This window comes from Myxocyprinus asiaticus, chromosome 47, assembly GCF_019703515.2.
Source record: "Myxocyprinus asiaticus isolate MX2 ecotype Aquarium Trade chromosome 47, UBuf_Myxa_2, whole genome shotgun sequence".
Lineage (NCBI taxonomy): Eukaryota > Metazoa > Chordata > Actinopteri > Cypriniformes > Catostomidae > Myxocyprinus > Myxocyprinus asiaticus.
This window is the reverse complement of record NC_059390.1, coordinates 30,766,489-30,794,057: the sequence shown is the minus strand read 5'-3', so window position 1 is coordinate 30,794,057 and position 27,569 is coordinate 30,766,489. Positions and strand designations below refer to the sequence as shown.

At 38.7% G+C, this 27,569-nt stretch overlaps 1 protein-coding gene across 3 annotated transcripts in view; it reads left to right on the top strand.

Annotated features, from left to right (window-relative positions):
- Positions 1-27,569, top strand: part of slc37a3 (solute carrier family 37 member 3) — a 113,225-nt gene that overhangs the window by 37,536 nt on the left and 48,120 nt on the right. For all 3 annotated transcript variants that reach the window (XM_051691590.1, XM_051691589.1, XM_051691591.1), the window contains exons 7-11: positions 7,458-7,554; positions 12,677-12,761; positions 22,876-23,063; positions 24,108-24,249; positions 26,441-26,542. In XM_051691590.1, the coding sequence (XP_051547550.1) occupies positions 7,458-7,554; positions 12,677-12,761; positions 22,876-23,063; positions 24,108-24,249; positions 26,441-26,542 (614 nt within the window). The remainder of the gene's footprint in view (positions 1-7,457; positions 7,555-12,676; positions 12,762-22,875; positions 23,064-24,107; positions 24,250-26,440; positions 26,543-27,569) is intronic.

Sequence of the window (27,569 nt, the reverse complement as noted above, 5' to 3'; positions counted from 1 at the left end):
GTAAAAGCTTCTTTTAACTATTGAAGAAGGGTTTTTTTTCCGCATCTCACGGTGCAGCACAATGAAGGTATATGTAATATTGGTCACAAACATGGCGGCACGGTCATACAGTGATGTCACATGAAACAGGTCAATACACTAGCCACAACCTAGTTTTAAGGGATAGTTCACCCAAAAATGAAAATTCTCTCATCATTTACTCACCCTCCTGGCATCCTAGATGTGACTTACTTTCTTCTGCAGAACACAAATGAAGATTTTAAAAGTATATTTCAGCTCTGTAGGTCCATACAATGGAAGTGAATGGGTGGCAAATTTTTGAAGCTCCAAAATCCACATAAAGGGAGCATAAAAGTAATCCATACGACTCCAGTGTTTAAATCCATGTGTTGGGGGAACACGTGACGCCATAAGAGAAGTAGACGTGTGAGCGACTAGCTCTGTGCACTTTGCTAGTTTTTCTAATTATTTTAATGTTATAATCCGGTGAGATTTGATATACCCAATTATATATTTGCTCTTTGAGGTAAACATGGCAAAGAAGTCAAAATCCTCAGATTTTGGAGACATTAAAAGACACTTACTAGCTGAAACCTCTGACAGCCCTGCGAGCCGGGGACTCAATTTGGAAAGCATGTCGGGAGATGAAATCCAGCGTCAACTGTCCAACATCTCGGTGATGCTGACGAAGGTTGTTGCCGACTTGGAGGATCTCGCTGTAATACGTCGATCGATTACGGCGATGGAAACAAAATTCTCTGAGTTGGTCACAAGAGTGTCGTATATTGAGAAACGAATCGATTATCTGGAGTCTTCGGAAAGGGAATTATCCGCTAATCCGCCCGCGTCCAAAACAGATTTGGAATGCATTCTGGAAAAACTGGAATTCCTCGAAAATATGAGCCGAAGGAATAACATACGGATTGTTGGAATTCCTGAGCATGAAGAAGGCAGAGATATGGTGAAATTCCTGGACGAGCTCTTCCCGAGTCTGCTCGACATAACAGGCCACAAACTGGAAATCAAGTGAGCTCACAGAGTCCCTGCTCGCAGATCTGCTAAGGGAGACAGGCCCCGATCAATTCTGGCCAAATTTCTGAGATTATCCGATAAAGATCTAGTGTTATGCCAGGCGAGGAGCAAAGAAAAGCTTTCTTGGAAGAATCACAATATTTTCTTGTTCCCATACTTTGCGAATTCGATGAGAGAAACGCAGTTGGTTCAAGGAATGTAAGAAACTTTTACATCAACGGAAGATCCCTTTTGCATTGATGTTTCCGGCCAAACTGAGAATAGAAACGAAGGATGGCCGCAAAGTATTTACATGTCCCAACCAGGCACTCTCATTCATAAATACATTGGAGTGAGTAAGCCATTTGAAGTTTCTTATATTAGTGGTTTGATCGCTGAACATACACTCGATTGTCTGAGGAAGCTGGGTGCCATTTTTTTTTTTTTGCGTTGGCTCCGCCTAGCGGCTGGAGTTTGTTTTGTGGAAGGACACTTCCTTCAGGAAACATTTGCATTGACAGAAGATCGTTTTTACACTGAAATTCCTGGCCAGATTGAGAATGGACACTATGGATGACCACAAAATATCTACATGCTCACATAAAGGACGTCTTTTATTGTAGTTGACGGGCTGAGTAGACATGGTGTATTTTTTTAATTTAAAAACATTTAGTTTCTTTTTGTGCTGGTTCCGACTAGCGACTGGAGCTTGTTTTGTGGAATAACACTCCTTAGGGTCAGTTGTGGATGAATCTGTTCATTCCTTGTGCTTATGCCTCCTGTTGGCTGGAGTTTGTTTTTGTGGAGTATTTTTAAGGGATATTAGAAGGATTATGTCATCTGCCGTACTCATAAACAGCCGGCTCACTGAACACTTGTAACACATGTTTGTCTGTCCGAGGAAACTGAACGGCTTTATATCAGCTGGAGTTTGTATTGTGGAGGAACACACCTTCGAGACAGTTCTGTGAATAAGTCTACATGTTCTTTTTGTTTATTCTGCCTGTTGGCTGGGGTCTGTTTTACAAAGTATTTTCTGTTATGTAATTTTGCCTCACAAAATTTGTGCAGAAGCACCAGACTTGAGCAATACGATGGCAAAGTTGTCGCGGGGGCTCTCGCATGCGCACATGGACTCTTTGAGTTAAGAGGGATTGACGCCAGTTGGCGCTGTCGTGCGCGGAGTTAATGCGCACGTTTTTCTTTTTTTCCGTTTGTTTTGTTCGAGGTTTGATTGTTGCACTAATGGGGAATGTGGTCTATATAATCTTGTTTTTGACACAATTTTAGTTTTTTTTAATTATATCAAAATGTCAAATGTTAGTTTAAGTGGGTTATCTCTCTCCACATGGAATGTGAATGGGTTGGGGCACCCCATAAAAAAAAGGAAGGTTATTTCTTTTCTTAAACGTAAGAAATATGATATAGTGTTTCTTCAAGAAACACATCTCTCCCCGCATGAAGCTGAAAAATTTGGGAAGATATGGGCTGGAAATATTTTCTTTAGTGCTGGCTCAAGTAAGAGTAGGGGGATCATTATACTGATAAATAAAAATCAACAATTCAGATGTCTCAAACAGATTAAAGATAAATCAGGAAGAGACATTATTGTTTTCAAATTCAAGGGCAAAGGTTGATTTTGGCTAATATTTACGCACCTAACGCTGATGATCAGGGCTTTTTTATAGATCTTGAGGGGATGTTGCAGGCCGCTGGCACCCCTCATGATATAATATTGGGAGGAGACTTTAATCTTTTGATGTCCTTGACCATAGTGAAGCAAAAGTGTGTAAGCCCCCTAGAGCAACATTGACACTTAACAGGTTGTGTAAAAATCTTGGTCTTGCAGATATTTTGAGACTTTTGAACCCACCTGGTTCGGTCTATACATTCTTTTCATCAGTCCATAAGATTTATTCTAGAATAGATTTATTTTTGATATCTAAGTCCCTCATTTCATCTGTTGTTGATTGCTCAATTGGAAACATTTTAGTCTCTGATCACGCCCTGGTGTGTTTAGAGGTGTTGCCACATACGGAGAAAAAGAAATCATATAGTTGGCACTTTAATGTGTCCCTTTTGCAAAATCCTGATTTCCAACAAATGTTAAAGACTGAAATCAGTGTTTATATTGAGTATCCTCTGTGGGCGTGGCTTGGGAGGCACTTAAGGCGGTTCTTAGGGGTCAGATCATACAATATGCCTCATTTACCAAAAAATCCAAAGCCCGAGAACTCGTGGAGTTGGAAGAGAATATTTACAGTTACGAAGCAGAGCTGAAGCACAGAATGTCGTCTGATGGCCTCAGAGAATTGACTCGATTAAAATACAGATATAATACTATTTTTTTGCGGAAAGTGGAGTTTTCGTTATTCAGGGCAAAACAGTCATACTTTGAGTCGGGGGACAAAGCAGGGAAGCTTTTGGCTAGATATATAAAGCAGAGAGAGTCTTTTTCTACCATTCCCTCAGTAAAATCTGCTGGTGATGAAATATTTACCTCGGCCATTGATATTAATAATGCCTTTAAAGAGTTCTATCTTGATCTCTATAGTTCCATGTCTTCGTCTACTGATGAAAATATTAGAAAATTTGTGGAACCATTAGAACTCCCAAAATTGATGACTTAGCAAAAAAAAAAATATCAGGATTCTGAGATAACATGGAGGAACTTGACGAGGTAATTGAAGCCTTACCTACGGGCAAGGCTCCGGGGCCAGATGGTTTTGCCGCTGAATTTTTTAGATCTTATATTACAGAACTGGCTCCACTTTTGCTAGAAGTTTATACGGAATCATTAAAGAACGGAAAGCTTCCACCAACCATGACACAAGCCCAGATCAGTCTGATTCTTAAAAAGGACAAAGATCCAAGTGAGTGTAAGAGTTACCGTCCAATTTCCCTGATCCAGCTAGATGTAAAAATGTTGTCAAACATTTTGGCTAACCGGTTAAGTAAAGTTATGACATCTCTTATACATATAGATCAGGTGGGGTTTATTCAGGGCCATAGCTCTTCTGATAACATTAGTCATTTCATCAATATCATGTGGTCAGTAGCGAATGATCAGACTCCGGTCGCTGCCATCTCACTTGATGCCGAAAAGGCGTTTGATATGGTAGAATGGGATTATCTGTACGATTTTGGAAATATATGGGCATTTATTGGTTGGATTAAGTTACTTTATAGACACCCTGTAGCAGCGGTACAAACAAATGGATTAATTTCAGATTATTTTACTCTGAAAAGGGGCACCTGGCAGGGTTGCCCTCTTTCCTCATTACTGTTCTGTCTTGCCCTGGAACCATTAGCAGCCGCGATAAGAAAAGAAGATGATTTTCCAGGGGGAATGGCGGGTGGTATGGCGCATAAGCTTCTGCTTTATGCAGATTATATTTTATTATTTGTCTCTGACCCCACTAGATCTATGCCTTGCCTCCAGGAATTATTAATTCCTTTTCCAAGCTCTCAGGATACAAAGTCAATTGGTCTAAATCTGAAGCTTTGGCTCTGACAGCATACTGCCCAGTAACGGCTTTTCAGCCGGGCGCTTTCCAGTGGCCCAAATAGGACATTAAGTATTTGGGTATTTTATTCCCAGCAAATTTGTCTGATTTAGTTAGTTAATTTTGACCCGTTGATAAAAAGGTTTTCGAGCAAGGTGGGCAGGTGGGCTTCATTACATTTATCTATGATTGGGAAGGTTAGTGTTATTAAAATGAACTGTATTCCAAAATTCAACTACCTACTACAGTCACTACCTATAGATGTCCCCCTCTCTTATTTCAAGCAATTTGATAGCATAGCGAAGTCCTTTATTTGGAATGGTAAGCGTCCCAGATTACATTTGAACAAATTACATAGGCCGATTGACAAAGGTGGGCTAGGCCTACCCAAGATTTTGTTTTATTATTATGCGTTTGGTCTCAGGCATTTGGCTCATTGGTCGCTTCCACATGAAAGAGCCCTTCCCTGGTTTTCTATTGAACTGGAAGTTCTTGCCCCTATTTTGCTGCTGCAAAGCCTTTCTATCAAAATAACCGGAGAAGTTAAATCACACCTGGTTATTTCACATTTGCACATGATTTGGACAAGAGTGGCCAGAGTATTTAATACGGACATTTATTTAAATGTTGTCTCAAGCATATGGCTGAACCTCAAATTATGTATCAGCAAGTCCCCTTTCTGCTGGTCAGAGTGGACTGTGAGGGGGGTTACTACACTCTGCGACCTGTATGAGAGTGGAGTACTGAGATCTTTTGAGAATTTCTGAGACACAGATCTCAGTTTTATAGGTATTTACAGCTGCGCCACATGCTCTGTTCTGTTTTTGGGAATAGGACACATCCCCCTAGGGCTGCAGGTGCTTCGGGAGAGGTGATTGCTGCTTTTGGAAAAGGTCATGAGGCATCAATGTATTACTCCCTGCTAATTCAGAGTTTGGGGGATGAAGCTTTAACTTCTATCGAGAGATTTTGGGAGAAATATTTGAATTTGGTATTGGAGGATGTAGTGTGGACTAGGATTCTAAAAATGTCAAGTCTGCATCTAGAGATGCAAGGGTTCGCCTTATGCAATTTAAGATTTTACATAGATTTTATTGGACCCCCTCTAGATTATAAAAGCTTGGTCTTAAAGACACACCCACCTGCTGGCGATGCTAATCAGAAGTTGGAGACACTACCCATGTCTTTTGGGGATGTGTTAAGATACATGATTTTTGGTTAAAGGTTCAGAATTATTTGTGTGACGCTTTGAACGTTCAAATTTTGCTCTGTCCCAGACTCTGTATTTTGGTGATGGGGTGGTCATGAATTTGAGAGATAATCACATAAAAAATTGGGTTCTGACCAGTCTCATGATCGGCAGGCAAATAATTTTAAGGGGTTGGAAGTCAACCAACCTCTTTTTTGGAGTGGTGTGAGGAAATGGGGAGGGTAGCTGCATTTGAGGAAGTGGTAAGTAGAAGGCTGGGGTTTAGGGACTTATTTTATAAAAAATGGGGCAAATATTTAGTTTTTTTGGGGGACTCTCAGAGAGGGGATGTGGAGAGTATAGTTTAGTTTAATCTTGTATGTTTATTATTATTTTATTTTATTTTTTTATTCTTTTTTTTTTTTGGGTTGTGTGTGTGTGTGTTATGTGGGACTACAGGGGTGTTCGTTGGGGGACAGGGTGGGATTTTATTTGTGGGGTTTAAATGTAAAATGTTGATTCTTTGTATATGTGTGGAGTTTTTCCTCTGTTATGTGCATATGAATCAATAAAAATGTAAATTACAAAAAAAAAAAAAAAAAAAATTCCATGTGTTCAGACACAATATGATAGGTGTGGGTGAGAAACAGATCAATATTTAAGTCATTTTTATCATAAATTCTCCTCTCTGCCCAGTAGAGGGTGATATACATGAAAAATGTGAATCACCACAAACAGAAGAAGAAGAATGGGAAAGTGAAACTGAAGCAGAGATTATTTAGCATAGACGGGCCACTTCTATTTAAACGAATAGGAGATAATTATAATGCCCAACCAAGAAGCTCTAGTGCCCTACAGTCAATGGATGTAGAAAGGAAGCCTTACAGTTAAAAAAAGCCCATCACCTTTTAGATACAGACATCACTTGTCAATCAACTCGCTAACACGCATTTGTTTTTAGAAAATAAAAAATTGCTTGTTTTAGCGTGACATGAGATAAAGAAGCACAATTTATGATTCCAATATTATCACATTTTATTGCTGATTTGAAATGTGTTCTTTAATCGTAATCTTGATCAACCATTTCTGAGATTTTGGTGTGTGTCCCCATTCAAGTAGATAGAAGCTGCGCTGGCATGATTGGAAATAGCCTCCCAAGAGCGTTCCAAAGATGGCCGACAGTGGACTGACTTGCTAGAAAGTCTTTGACTGAAGTAGAGACTGACTGAGCAGGGAGGAGAAATTATAGTAAAAAATGACTTAAATATTGTTCTGTTTCTCACCCACACCTATCATATCACTTCAAAAGACATTTATTTAACCACTGGAGTCATCTGGAGTACTTTATGTTGCCATTTTTGAGCTTCAAAATGTTGGCACCCATTCACTTGCATTGTATGGACCTACAGAGCTGAAATATTCTTCTAAAAATCTTCATTTGAGTTCAGCAGATGAAAGAAAGTCATACACATCTGGGATGGCATGATTTTGGGGTGAACTATTCCTTTAAAAGTTTTCTGTGTCTGTTGCCATAGCTGCACGTCGTGAAATGTGAACCTTATCAAATCAAGTTATTATTTTCTGTCATTATTCATAATCCATAGCACAATTGCAAAATTCAGTATGTGTGAATATACAGTAGCTATGCTTTCATAAAATTAATAGAAATGTAACAATATGATTATTTATCGCAACAATTGTGCTAATGCATTGGTCTTTACTAATTCTCACACATGTCTTTTGTGCGTCAGCCGAGGATTCGTGTTTGGACTGTGGAGCGCATGTGCATCAGTGGGGAATATTCTGGGTGCGTTTCTTGCATCCAGTGTCCTCAAGTACGGCTATGAGGTGAGAGAACAGTATTATAGTACAGTACAAGTAGATTCAAAGTGTTTAATGCATGAAGCTAAAATCTAGTTAATGAAGGCATATTTTCCACAGTTTTACTAAATGAACACATGGACAAATGATTTCATTTCTATGCAACAATATACAGCAATACATAATAATAAAAAGCATTACTTACCTACATATACTTTTACTAATATATATATATATATATATATATATATATATATATATATATATATATATATGTACTGTATATAGAAGCAAGGCCTTTTGTTTTTCTGCCAGCCAGCTTGGTAATCGATGTTAAATTATTCTCCTATTTAGCCATTTAAGTGTATCAGTTGACTGTTGAGTAGGTCTGTATGTGTGTACTGTATGTGTGTACTCATGTGTTGAGTATGTCTGTATGTGTGTACAAAACATGATATCATCATGATGGCGCCGCGGATGGCTGCCTCGGTGTGGAGCTCCTCAGTTCTTTTGTTGTTTTTGTTTGTTTGTCCTGTGTTTAGTAATCTTTTTCCAGTCAGTTTTAACAGAGACAAACTGCTGAACATTTGACAATCTTTTCCCGGTTTTCGAATATTCAGACGTTTTGCTAGACATATTAGTTGGAGGCGCAGCTCTGCTGTTCAAGAGACGCAGGCGAGGGAGATGAGCCGGTGTGCTGGTCAAACTCCGTCGGCACGGATTTCGAACAGCACTGCCGAGTATTCACTTAGCGAATCTCCGCTCTCTTCCTAACAAAACGGACGAACTACATCTCCTCACCCGCACAAAAAAGGACTTTTCAAACTCTGCTGCCTTGTGCCTCACAGAAACCTGGCTGAGTGAAGCCATTCTGGACAGCGCGTTATCTCTGCCGGGCTTTCAGCTGTTTAGAGCAGATCGCATCACGGAGTTAACGGGGAAAACGAGAGGTGGTGGAACATGCTTTTATATCAGTGAAAGTTGGTGTACAGATGTAACAATGTTAAAGAGGATGTGCTGTCCTAATTTGGAAGCGCTCTTTATTAACTGTAATCCTTTCTACTCGCCGTGGGAGTTTTCCTTGTTTATTCTGGTGAGTGTGTATATCGCACAAAACGCGTGTTTGAACACAGTGCTGCAACAGCTGGTTGATCAAATCACAGACACAGAACAACAATAGCCGGACTCAGTTATTCTTATTCTTGGGGATTTTAACAAAGCAAATCTCACACGTGAACTGCCCAAATACAAACAGCACATCACATGCCCCACCAGAGACAGGAACATACTGGATCATTGTTACACAACAATAAAGGATGCATATCGCTCTGTCCCTAGAGCAGCTTTGGGACTCTCTGATCACTGTCTGGTTCATCTTCTTCCAACCTACAGGCAGAAATTAAAATCAACCAAGCCAGTAGTAAGGACTGTAAAGAGATGGACCAATGAAGCAGAGTGGGAACTACAAGCCTGCTTCGATTGCACGGATTGGAGTGTTTTTGAGGCTGCAGCCACAGACCTGGACGAGCTCACAGATACTGTTACATCATATATCAGTTTCTGTGAGGATATGTGCATTCCTACTAGGACTTATTTAAAGTTCAACAATGACAAACCGTGGTTTACAGCAGAGCTCAGGCAGCTTTGTCAGGCCAAAGAAGATGCTTACAGGGGTGGGGATAAAGTCTTGTACAATCAAGCCAGGAACACACTGAACAGGGAAATCAGAGCGGCTAAAAGAAGATACTCTGAGAAGCTGAAAAAAAAGTTTTCAGCTAACGACCCTGCATCAGTGTGGAGTGGCATGAAACAACTCACATATTACAGGACTCCTACCCCCAACCCTGTAGGGAACCAACAACTGGCTGACGACCTGAATGTGTTCTACTGCAGATTTGAAAGGCTCAATCTCACACCCCACACCCACTCTGACCTTCACTTCACACAAACACCAGTACCTCCTGCAACCCCCCTCCTCCCCCCTCCTGCTACTCAACCTGCACCTAAGATCTGTGAAGATGATGTGAGCCACGTCTTTCGGAAACAAAAGACGAGGAAGGCTTCAGGCCCAGATGGCGTCTCACCAGCGTGTCTTCGATCCTATGCTAACCAGCTGGCCCCCATCTTCACACAGATCTTCAATAGATCACTGGAGCAGTGTGAAGTCCCATGCTGCTTCAAACACTCAATCATAATTCCTGTCCCAAAGAAACCAAAAATCACAGGACTTAATGACTACAGACCTGTCGCCCTGATGTCTGTGGTCATGAAATCATTTGAGAGATTGGTGTTGGCCCACCTGAAGAACATCACTGGACCCTTTCTAAATCCCCTTCAATTTGCTTATCGAGCAAACAGGTCTGTGGATGATGCAGTCAACGTAGGGTTGCATCATATTCTGCAACATCTGGACAGACCAGGTACATATCAAGGATCCTTTTTGTGGACTTAAGTTCAGCTTTCAACACCATAATCCCAGCTATACTCCAGAATAAATTACACTAACTCTCTGTTCCCATGTCTATCTGTCAGTGGATTATCAGCTTTCTGACGGACAGGCAGCAGCTTGTGAGACAGGGGAAACTCACTTCTAGCACCTGTACAATCAGCACTGGTGCCCCTCAGGGATGTGTGCTCTCCCCACTACTCTTCTCCCTCTACACCAATGACTGCATCTCCAAGGAGCCCTCTGTCAAGCTCCTGAAGTTTGCAGACGACACCACTGTCATCGGCCTCATCCGAGATGACGATGAGTCTGTATACAGAAGGGAGGTTGAACAGCTGGCTGTCTGGTGCAGTCAAAACAACCTTGAGCTGAACGCGCTCAAAGCGGTGGAGATCATTGTGGACTTTAGGAGAAACACCCCAACACTGACCCCCCTCACCATTCTAAACAGCACTGTGGCAGCAGTGGAGTCATTCAGGTTCCTGGGCACTACCATCTCACAGGACCTGAAGTGGGAGACCCACATTGACTAAAAAGGTCCAGCAGAGGTTGTACTTCCTTCGCCAGCTGAGGAAATTCAACCTGCCACAGGCGCTGCTGATACAGTTTTACTCAGCAGTCATTGAGTCTGTCCTCTGCACTTCAATAACTGTCTGGTAATAAACAGTTAAATTGCCCCATTGAGCAATAACTATGTGCAATACACAGTTTAGTCTTTCTTATATTTATCCAACACATCCAACCTCTTCTGCCATTTCATTCCTCTGAAATAAATAAAAATAAATAAATAACATTTGCACTGTACATAACAGATTGTATTAGATTTGGACTACCCATGTGTATGTGTGTATGTATGTATGTGTGTGTCTGTACATATGTGTAAAATCTGTTTTATTTTTTATTATTATCTATGTCTTGCTGCTGTTTTTGTATTGTTTATGTATTGTTGTACACTGGAAGCTCCTGTCACCAAGACAAATTCCTTGTATGTGTAAGCATACTTGGCAATAAAGCTGATTCTGATTCTTAACACGGTGGAACATATTCAGGCTCATCAGTGGGTGCTACAGCTACATACAGACAAGGATGTGTTCATTTATTTTCTAATTTTCATTATTTTTTCTTTAAATATATTAGTCACAAATGCCAAGGACTAGGTTGCTCCCAAATGTTCCCACATTTTAAATTGTCTCCCTGATGAAAAATTTATTTTTAATATAACTTAAAAAATTGCATGTTTGATTTTATATGCTAATTCAATGATATTGGAAGCTATAATTGTACCACTTTATAATTGTGTGGGTTCCACACAAACAGGTTTTCTCAAGTTTTCTAGGGAAAATGTAATTCTTTACGCTTGTCCTTTAATGCACCATTGCTGCAGCCATCAAAGCGCTGCTCGTTCGCTGTCGGACATCACATCCTATGCTTTGGGACATGTACCTGATATTATACATTATCCACAGGTCTATTTGTGTGGTGTTTTGGAGAGTATTTATCGGGAGCCATTGTACAGATTCTGACATGGCCATAATAAATAGTTTCAGTAATAAAAGGCTTGTCAAACTGTTGGATGCCATGAACTACAATGAATTGCCCACAATATTTATAAATAGTTCTGCACTTTTAAATGTGGAGCAAGGATTGCCCTGTGACTCAAAATGCTTCGGTTATATTGAAGCGTGTCATTCTGCATCCAGAATGCACCTAAGCAGTTTTGTGCTGCTCTGTGTTGGAGTCTTTCTTGTTTCTTACGTTTTTGTTTTATTTTGATAGTTTTATGCAATAACATGTTATACTTATTTAGATTATTTGTTGAATATCTGTTAGTTACCCTGTTAAAGGGCTGTTCTTAGTGTCTATATATCCCTATTCAGGTACATGATGCAGCCTATTTATTGGCCTACTGTATACGGGTTCTTCAACACAGACCAGGATGCACTAGTCGACTAATAGCTCAGACAATGCACGGTTTAGGCGATTATGAAAATTAGTAGGTTACCTTACCTTTTACCTGCATCCTTAACTATTACCTGCAAATTCTGTATTATAGAGTGAATCAAATGTCATGTCAGACACAACTCTTCTTCAATAAGAATTTCTTTATAAGAAAAAAGGCTTAAAACAATATATTGTAATAATAAAATTGCAGTACATATTGAATCAGCAACTAAATATTGTTGCAATTCCCAGGCCTATCGAGTGACACTTTGGACTCTAGACCGGACTCTGAACTAGGAAAAAAAAAAATCACTTTTAAGCCATTTCAGAGCAAATAAGTAATTTTCGAGAGACATTTTGAATATTTTTAACAGGCCAAAAAATCAAATTGATAACATGTTTATAGCCGTAGCCCTTGAACAGACCCAAATTAAAGTTCACAGATAATCTTCTCCTCTGCCACAAAGCTCAAATCTCATTCATGTTCATGCGTGTTCAAATACGGTGCATTAACTCTTTGCCAAATGTTATTTGTTCTCATGTGCTGTCAGACAAAGTGACAAAATGTTATATGCGCATATTCAAATTGTACAAATGAGTTTTGAGAGCTATGGCAAAGGGGAAGATTTTCATTCAATAACAACCTAAATCTTGGTCTGTTTCTCACACAAAGCTATTGTATGGCTTCAGAAGACACGTCATATGGACTGCTTTTATAATTCTGTGTGTGTGTGTGTGTATTTGTTTGTTTGTTTGATTCAGTATGCGTTCCTGCTGACATCAGTGGTGCAGTTTGCAGGGGGTGTAGTGGTGTTTTTCGGACTGCTCGCGTCCCCTAAAGAAATTGGTGAGTTCAACCGTTTAAAGTGTGTAATTTTTTGGTTGTTAAAATACTTTCTCTTATCCCCGGTTAATATGCAGAGACTGTAAGGAAGACATTTGTATGTTGATTTACTGTGAAAAGTGTACACTTTCTCTGTGGTTTGTTTAAACATCTAGACAGAGAACAATGGAATGTGTTTGTGATTTTTTGCATTTCTTGTCACAAAAATTAAACACATTAATGCCTCTTTTCATTCTGCTTACGTCAACTTTGTTGTACAGTTCATTTGTAAAGATAGATATGCCTCGTTGCTGTCATCTTAAAAATTAAATTAGTCACATTTTCTTTAGTTTAATTTGTCTGACTTAAAGTTGGATTTGAATTTTGCACGCCCCAAACACATCATTGAAAACAATTATATTTATCATCATGTTTATCAGTAAGGGTAAAGTGGTTATGTTTATAAAAGAATATTTGAGCCATTTTGTTCTTCCAGATTAAAACCAAAAGTTGAAGCAACATCATAAAATATGAGGTACAGTATATGCGTAAACGAGTTAGTAGAGTACACAAATACCTCATTTGATTCTGAGCATTTCTTCACATTATTCATGAGAAGGAACACTTCTATTCAAGTACAGTGCTGCCTCATGCATGAGCTCGTATTAGAAAATTATAAATCATGCGCGGATGTGTCAGCGGTTCCTGGCTAGCGCAAGTTCAACAACAGCACTCGCAGAACAGATAAGAGAGGGGATCCAATGTAAGATCACATAACAGCGGCAATTCAAAATCATACGCGGATGTAGCAGCATTTTCTGGCCCAGATGTGAGAGTGGACTTTTACACACTTTTACGTGTGGTAAGATCGAAATCACTTGATAGAATGGATGCCTGGAGCGAGCATTTCAGTTCGCCCATGACTATCTGCACCCCACCATTGGCGTGCATGGTGCAATCATGTTTAGCAGTGACAACGACAAGGGGGATGCTATATCGCTGGAGGCTTCAGATAGTGAAACCTGGTTACACTCTGCTAAGACGACCACTGGTATTTCACTTGAGTTGATGAAGGTTCAAAAGCAGGTGGTTGAGAAACTTAAGCTCAAATGACCCAAGCCTGATATACCACTGCGTTCTCGATGAATGTTCTTGATGAACGGTTTTACTGAGTCAGCATGATTCAAAGTCCCGTCAACTGCACAAACAGCTGGTTAATACATTGCACTCTCCCTACTAGAGCACATGTCTCCGGTGCAGCAGTCTTTATGTGCCTTGACCGTGCAGCGCAGAGAGGCTACTCTGAGCCTCCCCCAGAAGAAGCGGTCACGACCCACTTGTGTCCCTCTTCTTTCAGACTGGTGTGTAAATCTTACCGGTGCATCCTTCCAAACCATGTAGGCTCATGTCCTAATTAGTCAGTAAGGCTTACGCTGTGGCATGCCAGGCTGGTTTGGCCCAGCACACCATGGCAGTCTTGCAGGCCTACCAAGCAGAGCTGTTAAAGGAAATGGATAAACATGGTCCAGACCCCGAGTCCTTCAAAATCTCTGTCACGCCATGGATTTGCCACTCCGGGGCTAGTAAGATAAATAGCCACACTAAAATAAACAGTTTGTTGGCTCAACAACCATGAAGTATGAAAATAAATCGCTTCTACTTATTTATCAAATTTAAGCTTTACTTATTTTGTATTCATGTGTACAACACAAAATATCAGTTATAAGGTGAACTTACAGTGATACATAAAGTTAATGAATAATTGCGAGTTTCTTGAACTTTGGCTTAAAAATCCATAAAATTAAGATTTTAAGTACTACTAACTCAAACGATCAAGTACATAACTGAGGTTGTGGAGAATACCCATAAGCACTTGCACTTGAATAATTTAAGCATGTTTGTTTGGTCAAAATGAACTTATTGGAGCATTTAATTAATTGTTAGTTGTTATTAAGAATTCATAGAAATTTTAGCTCTTTTTTAGTATTATATTGATGTTGTTTTACTGTAATTAGTTCATGTAAAGTCACCATTAGTGTGATTAGTGTTCCCTGTGGTGAAGTTGGATCCTGTTCAATCTATGTAAGTTATGCACGTGAATGTGCATAGCTGAATTGCAGCTTTATCTGCATTTCATAGAGGAATCTAGTTTAATGACTGACCTGAGTCATTATTTTCTTTTGAGCCAATTAAATTAAGTAGAAACAATAGTATAAATGTTAATCTGAAATAATGTGCTATTAGTTGTTCAATCTCATTTGTGTGACAGCATACCTTTTTTAAGTAAATACAGTTGAATGAACTGATACATTTTTATTTCTAACATAAGGTTTTCTAATTGTGCTGACATAAAATGACCATAAGTTGAATTTGCTTAAGAAGCGTGATTAAAAAATGCTACATACAGTGGATATAAAAAGTCTACACACCCCTGTTAAAACAGCATGTTTTTGTGATGTAAAAAATTAAAACAAAGATAAATCATATCAGAATCTTTGCACCTTCAATGTAAAAATTACAACCTATGCAATACCACTGAAAACCAAAGTGACACATTACCTTACTGCATAAGTATACACATCCCTGAACTAATAATTAGTTGAAGCACCCTTTGATTTTATTACAGCACTCAGTCTGTTTGGATAAGAGTCTATTAGCTTGGCACATCTTGACTTGGGAATATTTTCCACTCTTCTTCGCAAAAACATTCCAGATATGTCAGATTGCGAGGGCATCTCCTGTGTATGGCCCTTTTCAGGTCCTCCCACAGATTTTCTATAGAATTCAGGTTCTGGCTGGGCCATTCCAAAACATTAATCTTTTTTTGCTGAAGCCATTCTGTTGTTGATTTGGATGTGTGCTTTGGATCATTGTCATGCTGAAAGGTGAAAGAACTCTTCATTTTCAGCTTTCTAGCAGGTTCTGTTCCAAAATTGACTGCTACTTGGAGCTATTCATGATTCCCTCCACCTTCACTAAAGCCCCAGTTTCAGCTGAAGAAAAGCAGCCACAAAGCATGATGCTGCCACCACCATGTTTCACCATGGGAATGGTGTTCTTTTGCTGATGTGCTGTGTTGTTTTAGCACCAAACATACCTTTTACAATTTTGGGCAAAAAGTTCAATCTTGGTCTCATCAGACCATAACACATTTTTCCATATGGTTTTGGGAGACTGGATATAGGTTTTTGCCGGGCTTGGATGTTTTTTTTTTGTTTTGTTTTTTTCCTTCATCAGAAAAGGCTTGGTCTTGCCACCCTGCCCCATAGCACAGAGAGATGAAGAATACGGGAGATAGTTGTCACATGCAGGGAGCAACCAGTACTTTCCAGAAAGAGCTGCAGCTCCTTTAATGTTGCTGTAGGCCTCTTGACCAGCTTTCTTTTTGTCTTCTCATCAAATTTGGAGGGACGTCCTGTTCTTGATAATGTCACTGTTGTGCCATACTTTCTCCACTTGTTGATGACTGTCTTCACTGTGTTCCATGGTCAGGGTTGGGGAGTAATGGAATACATGTAATGGGATTACGTATTTAAAATACAAAATATAAGTAACTGTATTCCACTGCAGTTACAATTTAAATCATTGGTAATTAGAATACAGTTACATTCAAAAATTATTTTGATTACTGAAGAGATTACTTTGCATTTTATTGTCATTTGTTTCATTTAATATTTAGTCCTTTCAGATGAAAAACATTTATACATATAAATGATGCGATCCAAAATGCATTTGAACAGCAGTGAAACACTTTCTTATGATGTGTTACATTCATACGAGTAGACAGATAAGTACGTTTGAAGTAAGTTTGGAGCAGAAGAAATAGAAATAAACCTTATGTAAATTGTCAGCTTTACGCAAAGCTAAAATGCTATTTCTAGCCATTTTACTTGCACGTTACCAGGCATGATCATATTTTTTTATCAAGAAAATTCATGTTGTATCTTAATTTCTTTTTTCAAGTAAGACCTTTGATATTAGGGCAAAAATCATATTCTTGATAATAATTTTTGTATTGTTTTCCTGTAAAAATATCTAAAAATCCTTAAAACAAGATCAATTTGATTCATCTTGTTTTAGAAACAACACTGCATAAGATATTTAGGTTTTTCAGAGAATGTATTTTTAGCATGTGTATTTTGTCTTACTGTACTGGCAGAGTTTTTATAGCCAAAACAATAGAAAAAAATCTACCAGTGCTGAAGAAGTAATCCAAAGTATTTAGAATATATTACTGACCTTTAGTAATCTAATGGAATATGTTACAAATTACATTTTACAGCATGTATTCCGTAATCTGTAGTGGAATACATTTCAAAAGTAACCCTCCCAACCCTGATATATCTAATGCCTTTGAATTTTTTTGTAGCCCTCACCTGAGGGATACCTTTCAACAATGATATCCCATTGATGCTTTGTAAGCTCTTTGTGGCCAATGGCTCTTGTAGTAGCATGCAACCAAGATGATGTCAGAAAAATACTACAAGAACAGCTGAGATTTATTTGGAGTTAATCAATCACTTCAGGTGAAGACAGGTGTGTACTATTTCACATGAGCTTGATGATTGTTTGATTCTGAACACAGCCACATACCCAGTTATAAAAGGGTGTGCACACTTATGCAGTTAAGTTATTCTAAGTTTTTTTTATTTTTTTTTTTAAATGTGTCACTTTGGTTTTCAGTGGCATTGCATAGGTTGCAATTTTTACATTAAAGGTGCAAATAATCTGATATGATTTATCAGGGGTGTGTAGACTTTTTATATCCACTGTATATATTTTAAGTAAATCTAACCATTTTTTTTTTCAGTGTAGGCTATTGTCAGGTCAATAGATAGCCTGCTGTCCATTGAGCATCACCTCTGACCGAACCAAACCACTGTAAATGTGATGAGTAAAATTAATCACTTTATTGCTCAGGCAAATAACATGTCCAAAAACTAATTATTTTTTCCCCCACACACAGATGTTAGGTTAAAATGTACATGAAAGTACAAGGGAAAGTGTGTATATTAGGTGCTGTGACAAGTCAGAATTTCTTTAACGTTTTTAAAGATCTTGATCACCTTTAAGCTTTTTTCTAGAAGTGCAAATGAACTATTGTCTTAGTTAATATGAGTTTGTGGAAGCAAGTATAATAATAATATATTATATATGTATATATAGCATACAAGATCAATTTTTTTTTAAATAGTTAGAAGAAGAAAGTGTCAGGGTTTGCAGAGAATCAGGACCCAAATGCAGAGTGAACAAACTAAAAGGATTTATTAAAACAACAATAAACAAAAACCAACATAAACTACCCCGTAAGGGAAAAACACAAAATCCAATGCAGAGCTGAATGAAGTTGGGCTGGGGCAGACATACTGGGAACAGGACCGACCGGAACCGACAGAAGGAATAACACACAGGACCGACATGAGACACGAAACAAGACGAACTGGCACTGGACAGCACACACAATGAGACTAAAATAGGGAGAGAAAACAAACAGGTTAAATGCAGGGCAGGTGAGACAGATTAAATGATAATGGGCAAACAAGGAGGCGGGGTATGACGCAAGACTATGAGACATGCAGCAATACAGAAACAAAACAAAGCCACGTGCTCTCACAAGACACAAACACCCGAATGGCATGAGCGCACATTGCCAAGACAATAAGGCAATATACGTTCATGCCAACCTACAGACAAGACAAGAGAATGCATAGCAACAGCAAACAAAGCAATGCCACGCAACAGGCGACAAAATGAGACAGGGTACCTGTGCGAGAGTTCGGCCACACACAAACCCGACACCTCAGACAGAAGTGACGAACCTCGGCACAACGTAAAGACAGCTCGCGACCCGGGCGCACAGCGCAACGCAAGGCGCACCCAAGTTCGCGAGAGACAGACATAAACTATTGAAGCGAGTGCATGCCGCCAAGATGACATAATGCACTCACGTCAATAACAGAGAGAACATGGAGTCTGAGTGTCCGGATCCCGACACAGACCGAAACCGAACCAGACAGTGAAGTCAGGATCCAGACACCATGGTCTGGACATGAAACACTAGACAGACCGAAGAGCGCACGGCAGAGAAATCAAAACAGAAGCCTAAAAAAATAAATAAACATACCTCTTAAAGTGTAGATCTTTGCAGATATTTTGCAGATGAATTGCTCATATTTTCACTCCATGTGAGTTTGTTGCGTCTTTTATATCTGCAGTATTTTAATTCCTTCCCCAAATTATTTTTATGAAAAAATGAAAAGCCCTATGGTTTGACGAGCGCTGTGTCAGCTATCCTTTAAACAAAGTATGACTCAGAGACTCAATAAGACTTCTGGTTCAATGGAAATTGTGGATACAGATATTTCTGACCATCCCACCAAGTTTGGTGTCTCTGTCTCTGATGCCCAGACACTTTTAAGGCAGAAAAAGAATAATAAATATTAAATATAGCCGCAAGCGGCAATCATCGGGGTCCAAGCACATAACCAAAATAATCAGAATTGACAGAAATGATTCAGTTGATGACAAATAATACAAATTGACAGAATAGATCCTGCCTAAACTAAATTTGTTGAAAATTGGGAAAAATGTGATTTGTTATTTGGTTTCTAGGGTAACCCCATCTGGTTGCTAGGCAGTTATCAAAGTGATAATCAAAAGGCTCCTTGCTACCCTGAGACAAATAAAAGAAACCGGAAGTCGCTACGATGTTCTGGTGCAGGGATATGTGATTTGTTACATGGTTGCTAGGGTATCCCCATCTGGTTGCTAGGCAGTTACCAAGGTGATACTCAAAAGGCTCCTTGCTACCCTGAGTCCAATGAATGAAACCAGAAATCTCAACGATATTCTGGTGAAGAGATATGTGATTTGTTACTTGGTTGCTAAGATAACCCCATCTGGTTGCTAGGTAGCTACCAAGGTGATACTCAAAAGGCTCCTTGCTACCCTGAGTCCAATGAATGAAACCAGAAGTGTCTACGATGTTCTGGTGCTGAGATATGTGATTTTTTTACATGGTTGCTAGGGAAACCTGAAGTTTGATTGCTCTCCTAAGTAAAACAAGCCGACTTTAATTTCTCTAGGACATTCTGATCCAAAGATATCACTCTCAGCCATTTTTAATGGAAGTCAATAGGGCTGGTTGCTAGGGTGCTCTAAATGGTTGCTAGGGCGTGGCTAGCCAGTGACCAGAGAGATTCTTATTGGCTGTTTACTAATCTGACTCAAAAGATCCAAGTGTCTACAAAATTCTGTTCTGAATATACCATTCTGAGCCATTTTGAATGGAAGTATATGGGGGTGGATACTAGGGCCATTTCCAAGATGATCCTTAAAGACTGATTGGTAGCCTGAGTGAAATGAGCCCACCCCTACGTCTCTACGACATTCTGATTGGGAGTTATGATCACTCAAAATTAATTGTCTTGTCATAGTAGGAAACAATTGTTTTCATGGGCAAGAACCTTGCCATAGCATGCCTATGGGCACTTTTGTGCTGGTTTTAAGTCAGCATTTTACAGTTTTCGGATGCAGCCATATAGAAATGACACGAGACAGAAACGGGGATAATGGAAAAATAAACACTTAATATAATTCCAGACATATGTAAACATATCCCTAAAACAATGTTACAGTTAATCATGTCTGGCAACTTGACAAATATGTTTTCAATATTTTTAGGATATGTAAAAATTAAGGTGACATTTGATTATAATCATTTTGGAAATCACAGATTTATTTGCAAACTAATATTATAAAAGTCAGAAGACATTGTCAGTGTATCACATTTCTTCAAATAAATATATTTGAAGTGTTTGGACCCCTAATAATCAGAAAATCAGTACGAATACAATAGGGTTCCTGCACCTTTGGTGCTTGGACCCCTAATAAGAAAATCTGAACATATACAATAGGGTTCCTGCACCTTCGGTGCTTGGACCCCTAATAAAAAGAAAATCAGTACAAATACAATAGGGTTCCTGCACCTTCGGTGCTTGAACCCCTAATAAGCATTAATCAAAACAATAAGCGTGACTCAAAAAATAATAAGTGCAGATAAAAAAATAATAAGCTCAAAAATAAATAAAATAATTTACATTTAAAATAACAAGCATGAATCAAAAATATATAAACACAATATAGACAAATTAAAGCAAAGTCATCAGAATTGCAAACAAAATCATGTTTTCCTTGGTTATATTACTGTTTTTTGTGCTCTCTGACAATTTTGCTTATATTTTAATTTTTTTGTACGCTTATGCTGTATTTTTCTTTGCTTTTGTTTCCAAGTTCTGCTCTTGGTTTTCCAAAACTTGTGAGTAGAGTTTCATGTAAATCAGGGGGCGTTTTGCGTCCCTATTGGTCCACTAGTTCTTGATCGACAGCTCCTCCTCCAGCCAATCATTCGATGAGGGGAGGTGATGTCACTCCAATGCAACTCCGACGGCTGCTGCTTAATATTATATTGTTTGTGCTTGATAGACACACTGTTTGTGTCTGTTTTGAGTATTTTCTGCCAGCTCTAGGAAAAAATGTGTTGTCCAAGTAGGCCATTATCATAGTCCGTTAACACATGTATCGAGTTTTAGTTTAGGCATTATTTAAGACTTCATTGTTTATAGGTTATTGGCTGCATATCTAAAAAAAAACTAAACAAAAAAAAAACAAGGCTGGGTTGGTGTGAATGTTTGATGCATGTTTTTACTAGCTGTACCAATGAGTCTTGAGTTCAGAACCCAACTGCATTTTTGGATCCGTGACCACAATACATTTGACAGGATTTTGAACCCATACTAAAAGGCCAAATATATTTTTAGTGATACAGTTTTAGCACGTTAGTCAAATACTATATTGTATATATATAAACGGTGGAGCTCATTTTTAAACGGAGAGCTCTTTTCGAAAAGTGGAAAAGGCGTATTAATTACAGGGAAGAAAACCCTTAAACGAAAAAATAGCCTGCTTGCTCCATTGATTGGTTCTTTTGGAGAGGTAGTGTTTATTATAAGGGAACATGGATATATATATTTTTTTCTTTCTCCCTGGTCGTAGCCTTTTCCATTAGGCCTATTTGTTGGGGCTGTTCACAACAAATGCTTATTTGCGTCCATCAGTGCTCTTTTTCAATGTAATTATGTTCTAGTTGGACTTCTTTGACAGCTGACATGTCAGTTAGAAAATAACTTCAAAACGCATCTCGATACACCTGCATTCTGCTTGTTGCGTCTTGCGTTGTTTTAGCTCAAGGACTCGTTTGGCGCCAAGATCATTATCGGAATGAACTAATGCATGATTACCATAAAAGAGTGACATATCCTGTGGAAAGCCAGTGAGCTATGTTACCCGCTGCTGGCAAACGTGGCAAAAAATATTTGCGCAACAAGCATCACATCTGAAACAGCGCGGAATGAAGTGACCAGTTCAAGGTGACAACACTGCGTGGACAAAGAGACTACAGAAACCTACATGTGTAGATACATTATGCCTAAAAAGACTTCATATCTAATATTAATACTATTTTTATGTATTTTTATTTCAATATGCTGTTTTTAGTAAACTTTGAGAGACATGATGTGGGTGACTTGACTCCACAATGCGAGCACCGTCTTGGCTGCACAAATGCCACACGCAATTTTACCAGTTGTCAGGTCACGTGTCGCGTGAAACTGTCTTGTTTAGTTTCTATTACATTGGATACATACCCGTCTTTATGTTTTCGTTGTGCCAGCCACATCGGTAGTCGATGTTATACAGTAGTCTCTGTAGTAACATTCAAGCGTATTGGTTGACTGATGAGTGTGCATGTGCGTATGTGTGTGTTTGCTTAATCACAGTGAAACAACTCTGGCTATTCTACGACTTCAGGGGCCAATCCAGCTGCATGCAGACAGAAATGTGTTCAGTAATTTCTGTTTTGTTATTTATTTATTTAATTGCATCACAAATGTCATGGACTCTGAAAAAAATCCCAATGGCTCGAGTCTGAGTCAAGTCAGAGTAAAAATGCAAATGAGTCCGTGACAAGTCCAAGTCCATTAAAATTGGACTCGTGACTCGGACTCGAGTCCGAGTCCAAACTCGAGTACACCAACTCTAATGTATGAATGGTGTGCTTTTCTATTCTTGTCTTTTTAAGGACTGAGTGACTCCGAGACGGGTCTGATATCAGTCGCAAGGGACTCAGACAGTCAACGTCCTCTGATAAGTGAAGATGAAGATGAGTTATGTGAAGAGTATTCCTCCACACAGCAGCAGGAAGAAGAGCCGGAACAGCTCAAAGCCATTGGCTTCATCCAGGCCTTCTTTCTGCCCGGAGTCATTCCTGTGAGCATACACACAGGAACATCTGGATTATCCATACACAATGATCTACAATGCTACTGAGTTGTTGTGTTGTAATTATAGGGGAGAGTGGGGTAAGCTGTGCCACCTTTACTAGGGATGCACAATACAGTATGTTGGCACCATATTGGTTGTTGAATGATATTAGTGATTTATTTCAATTGTATTATATTAAAGAGTATTGTTTGATAGTGGATATTTATGGGCTGATATTGGAGATTATTACAGCAGTTAGTTCCAGTCCTTGAATCTGATTGGCCAAGCTGTGTTTCAAGGGAGCTGATATTCAATGTAACAGCAATGGGATGTTTCACAGTTTTCACAGTCACTATGTTTTCTGTTCACAGCATTCCAAGCAGTGTATATGAGAGTGATGCAGAGTGTGCTTTTAGTCTGGGTGACATGCAGAGCCAATTTCAGGCAAATTTTTGTCTGAAACGTGAGTTACTTGACATGAATTACTCATCAGATATGTTAATATCTTATGTGATTAGTATGATTACAGTGGCTTTGTGCCAACGGCCAAATCACAGGATTTCTGATTTTCAGAAAGCACTCTTCCTTGTGTTATATTGGTTAAAAAATTGAGGACTCTGGTTTCTACCTGTTTTTAGATTTAGATTACTTTTGCCATCATCTTGCACTAATTAAAGGGATAGATTTGAGCAATTCCATCAATGATTTAACCCTTTAATGTTGGCGGTAGTTGCTGCGTGCATGTTTGATAGCAGAGCCATATCTTTGCGCATCCACGGATAAAAATGCATGCATAAAAATGATAACCAGCATGCCAGAGACCCCCTTATTTTTTTATCGTTCAAACAGTATACTTTTTTTTATAGCAGATTTCTGTGCAATAGACACTTTTTTTTTTTGCCTTATTTTATATTATTTTTCTTTCATAGATTACAACTTGAGTAAATAGTGGCACATCTTACCTCGCTCCACTACACAAAGTGGGTTTTTTTTCCCCCTCTCTCTCTGAAGTTGTAAATGTTTCATCAATGTTTTTTTTTTCTCCTGCAGTATTCTCTAGCATATGCATGTCTGAAGTTGGTGAACTACTCATTCTTCTTTTGGCTGCCATTTTATCTGAGCAACAACTTTGGCTGGAAGGAAGTTCAAGCTGACCGGCTGTCTGTGTGGTATGATGTGGGCGGGATTATTGGTGAGTGACATAAGTAGCCAGTTCAGTTCACACCCCATCCTAACCTAACTTTTGAGTGTTTTTTTTCTTTTTCTCTTTTGTTATGCCTGAACACCACACCTATAAATGCTTTTTTGCATTTGACTTGGACATTAAGGAGTTGATCCTGCCTGTGCTGCTATAACAGACAAGTTCAGACACAAAATTATCAGTGAGGTCAGGTCTGGTGTAAATACACTCATGTAAATTGTCCCATTAAACTGAATGGCAATTTATGCAAGGAAGTTTTTTAATAATGATTTAAACCAAAAAAGTGTGTTCTGCCAATTGACAACATTTTCTTTAACCTGTGTGTTTTTTTTATAATAAAAGGTTCAAATTTCAGTCTAGTAGTTTTTACTCAGAACACAATAAAAGGCTCCTAACAAATTATTGTATGCCTTAAAACATGTAAAAATCCTTATTGAATATTTCTTGATTTTATACTTTTATAAAGTTTTCCACACAAACTTTACAAAATAATTTAAATGTAAAGAGCAATGCTACAGTCTGTCTCTGAAAGATTCAAGGGATTGAAAGCACTGTTGGTCAGGATATACCTGCATTTGTATAAATCGAGTCTGAAGGAATATAAAGACATCTTCATGGGTCTAAACTCCTGAATAGAAATAGTCTAGTGTCTTAAAAGAGTTGTAGCGTGCATGCGCCAACCTCCTGTGTTTGCCTGCACCATCAAATGGAGTATAATCTGACAGGCTCGCGTTCGACTGTACACAAGCACTGAGCGTTCGCGTCAGAATCTAAGTACACTTTGTCTTTTATGCCATCCCAGATGTGTATGAACTGCTGAACACAAACAAAGATTTTTAGAAGAATTTCTCAGCTCTTTTGGTCATTACAATGCAAGTGAATGGGTGCCAAAATTGTGAAGCTTCAAAAATAACATAAATCAGCATAAAAGTAATCTATAAGACTCCAGTGGTTAAATCAATATCTTCAGAAACAATAGGATAGGTGTGGGTGAGAAACAGGTCAATATTTAAGTATTTGTTTTATTTTTTATTTTTATAAATTGTCCTCCCTGCTCAATCAATCTCTACTTTAACTTTTACATTCTTACTCTGTTTTTGGTGATTCACATTCTTCATGCATATCACCCCCTACTGGGCAGGGAGGAGAATTTATAGCAAAAAAAGGACTTAAATATTGATCTGTTTCTTACCCACACCTATCATATCACTTCTGAAGATAGGTAGTAAAATACTAGAGTCGTATGGGTTACTTTTATGTGCTATTTGGAGCGTCAAAATTTGGCACCCATTCACTTGCATTGTATGAACCTGCAGAGCTGAAATGTTTTGCAAAGAAAGTCAGACATATCTGGGATGGCATGAGGGTGAGTAAATGTTGAGAGAATTTTCATTTTTGGGTGAACTATCCCTTTAAGGCCTGGTACATGTGAAGCAACTTTATTTTCAATGAGAGCTGACAACTCTGCCGACTAGACAGCAACCTCTGCTGACTTAGATGTTGGTGTGGCCGCCAACTTCAAAAAGTTTAGTAAAGTTTACTTTATACAAATGAGGAGCAAATTTCGGCAGCGACAACCAATAGGAGTGAAGACGGTGTCAGTGGAGGTCACGTCATCTGTCTCCTGTGAGATACTGGATTCAAGCATAGGCAAGACAAGACAGAGGAGAAGTTTCTAAGAGCGATTTCACTGTTATGTATGATTTGTCTGTAACCACATACATGGATATTAAAATAATTATGTGTGGAAAAGTAACTGTCGGTAGTCTGTAGAGTGAGTTTCATTCATACATTAATACTCAATACTGTTCATCTTGTTAATTATATAATGCAATGAGCACTGCTGCAGTTTATATAAAAACACTATGGCAGAATGTTTTTTTTTTAGCAACATGAGTTAATTCCTTGTCAATTAGAATGAAATCTTCATTGTACCGGGAATATATCGCATCTGTGATCATATTTTCAAAAAACATGGCCAGATGTACAGTTCACTAATAATGTTAGAGCGACATCAGAAGGAACGCCCACTAGCGGCTTCACAGTACACTAGTGGCATCAAGCAAAAAGATGCTGAATGACTGAACAAGCCTTTAGACTGTAAATTTCTTCTTGTAGAAGCTTTCAGTCAGAGTTTAAGGATTTTGCTGATTGTTTGTAATGGTATTCTGATCTCTTTCAGGAGGAACGGTGCAGGGCTTTGTCTCGGATCTTCTGGGAAAGCGAGCTCCTGTGTTAGCAATCAGTTTGCTGCTGGCCATGGGATCATTAGTGGGGTACAGTCGTAAGTACAGAATGTAGCTGCAAGCATTTTTAATTTTTTATTTTTCTTTTTTTTTTCTTTTTTTTTTTTTTTACCACTGCAGACCTGGGTGGGCCAGATCCGGTCCTCCACATGGTTTAATGTGGCCCGCAGCTCATTATCCTAAAAGTGTTTTTTTCATTGGATTTTTCAGTTATCTTGCATTGTTACCTAACGCACCTCCACAAGCATTTAACAGCTCATGGTTGCCAGATAAGAGATGCAACACCCCCAATTTGAGATTTACACTTGCGCAAATTGGAAATATTCCGCCTAATGTTATACTTATTTTGTGCAATCTTGTAACCATGCACACAAGTATGCTCTTTCTAGCTCTCACTTTCCCCTTTGAACAAACTTAACGACCTCTAGTGCAATATTCTTCTCAAGGAGAAGTGTTATACAGCCACACTGTGTCCATTGTTGAGGCTGATTGTGCTGTTTGGTGCAACTATAATATAAATATAAAAGTAGATCTCGGCATCATTGACACGCAGAGGGGTAATCATTGACACACGAGCAAAAGCAAGCTGTGATGTTTCAACAACAGGACTTTATTTGGTAAATGTCTGAATTTTTATTAACATCAACTGACAGCCACACGAGGTAGCACGTAACTCTACCAGATTAACTCACAGCTCGCCTCTCACCGGCTGTGCACCACAGCTCCCCCTTTAAGGTTCTTTACACAATACATATAACTGTACAGCATTAAATGGTACCTTACAACACACAAGCAAGAGACGAATATGTATATGTATGTTTTATTTGTGCAATTTAGAAAGTCCCATCGCACCTGTATGTTAATCTAACTCTTGCAGTAATCATTTATCATAGTCATGCAGCCTGTATTATTCAGCTGTGTGCTGAACCGCATCATGACCCTTTTAGCGTGTACGGTTAATGTTTTGAGAATAAAATAAGTAAACTTGCCTGCTTTGTAACAAACATTAAAAGTTCTATATTTTTTTATTAAAACAGACCCCTGATGTAGAGAGTGTTAAATTGA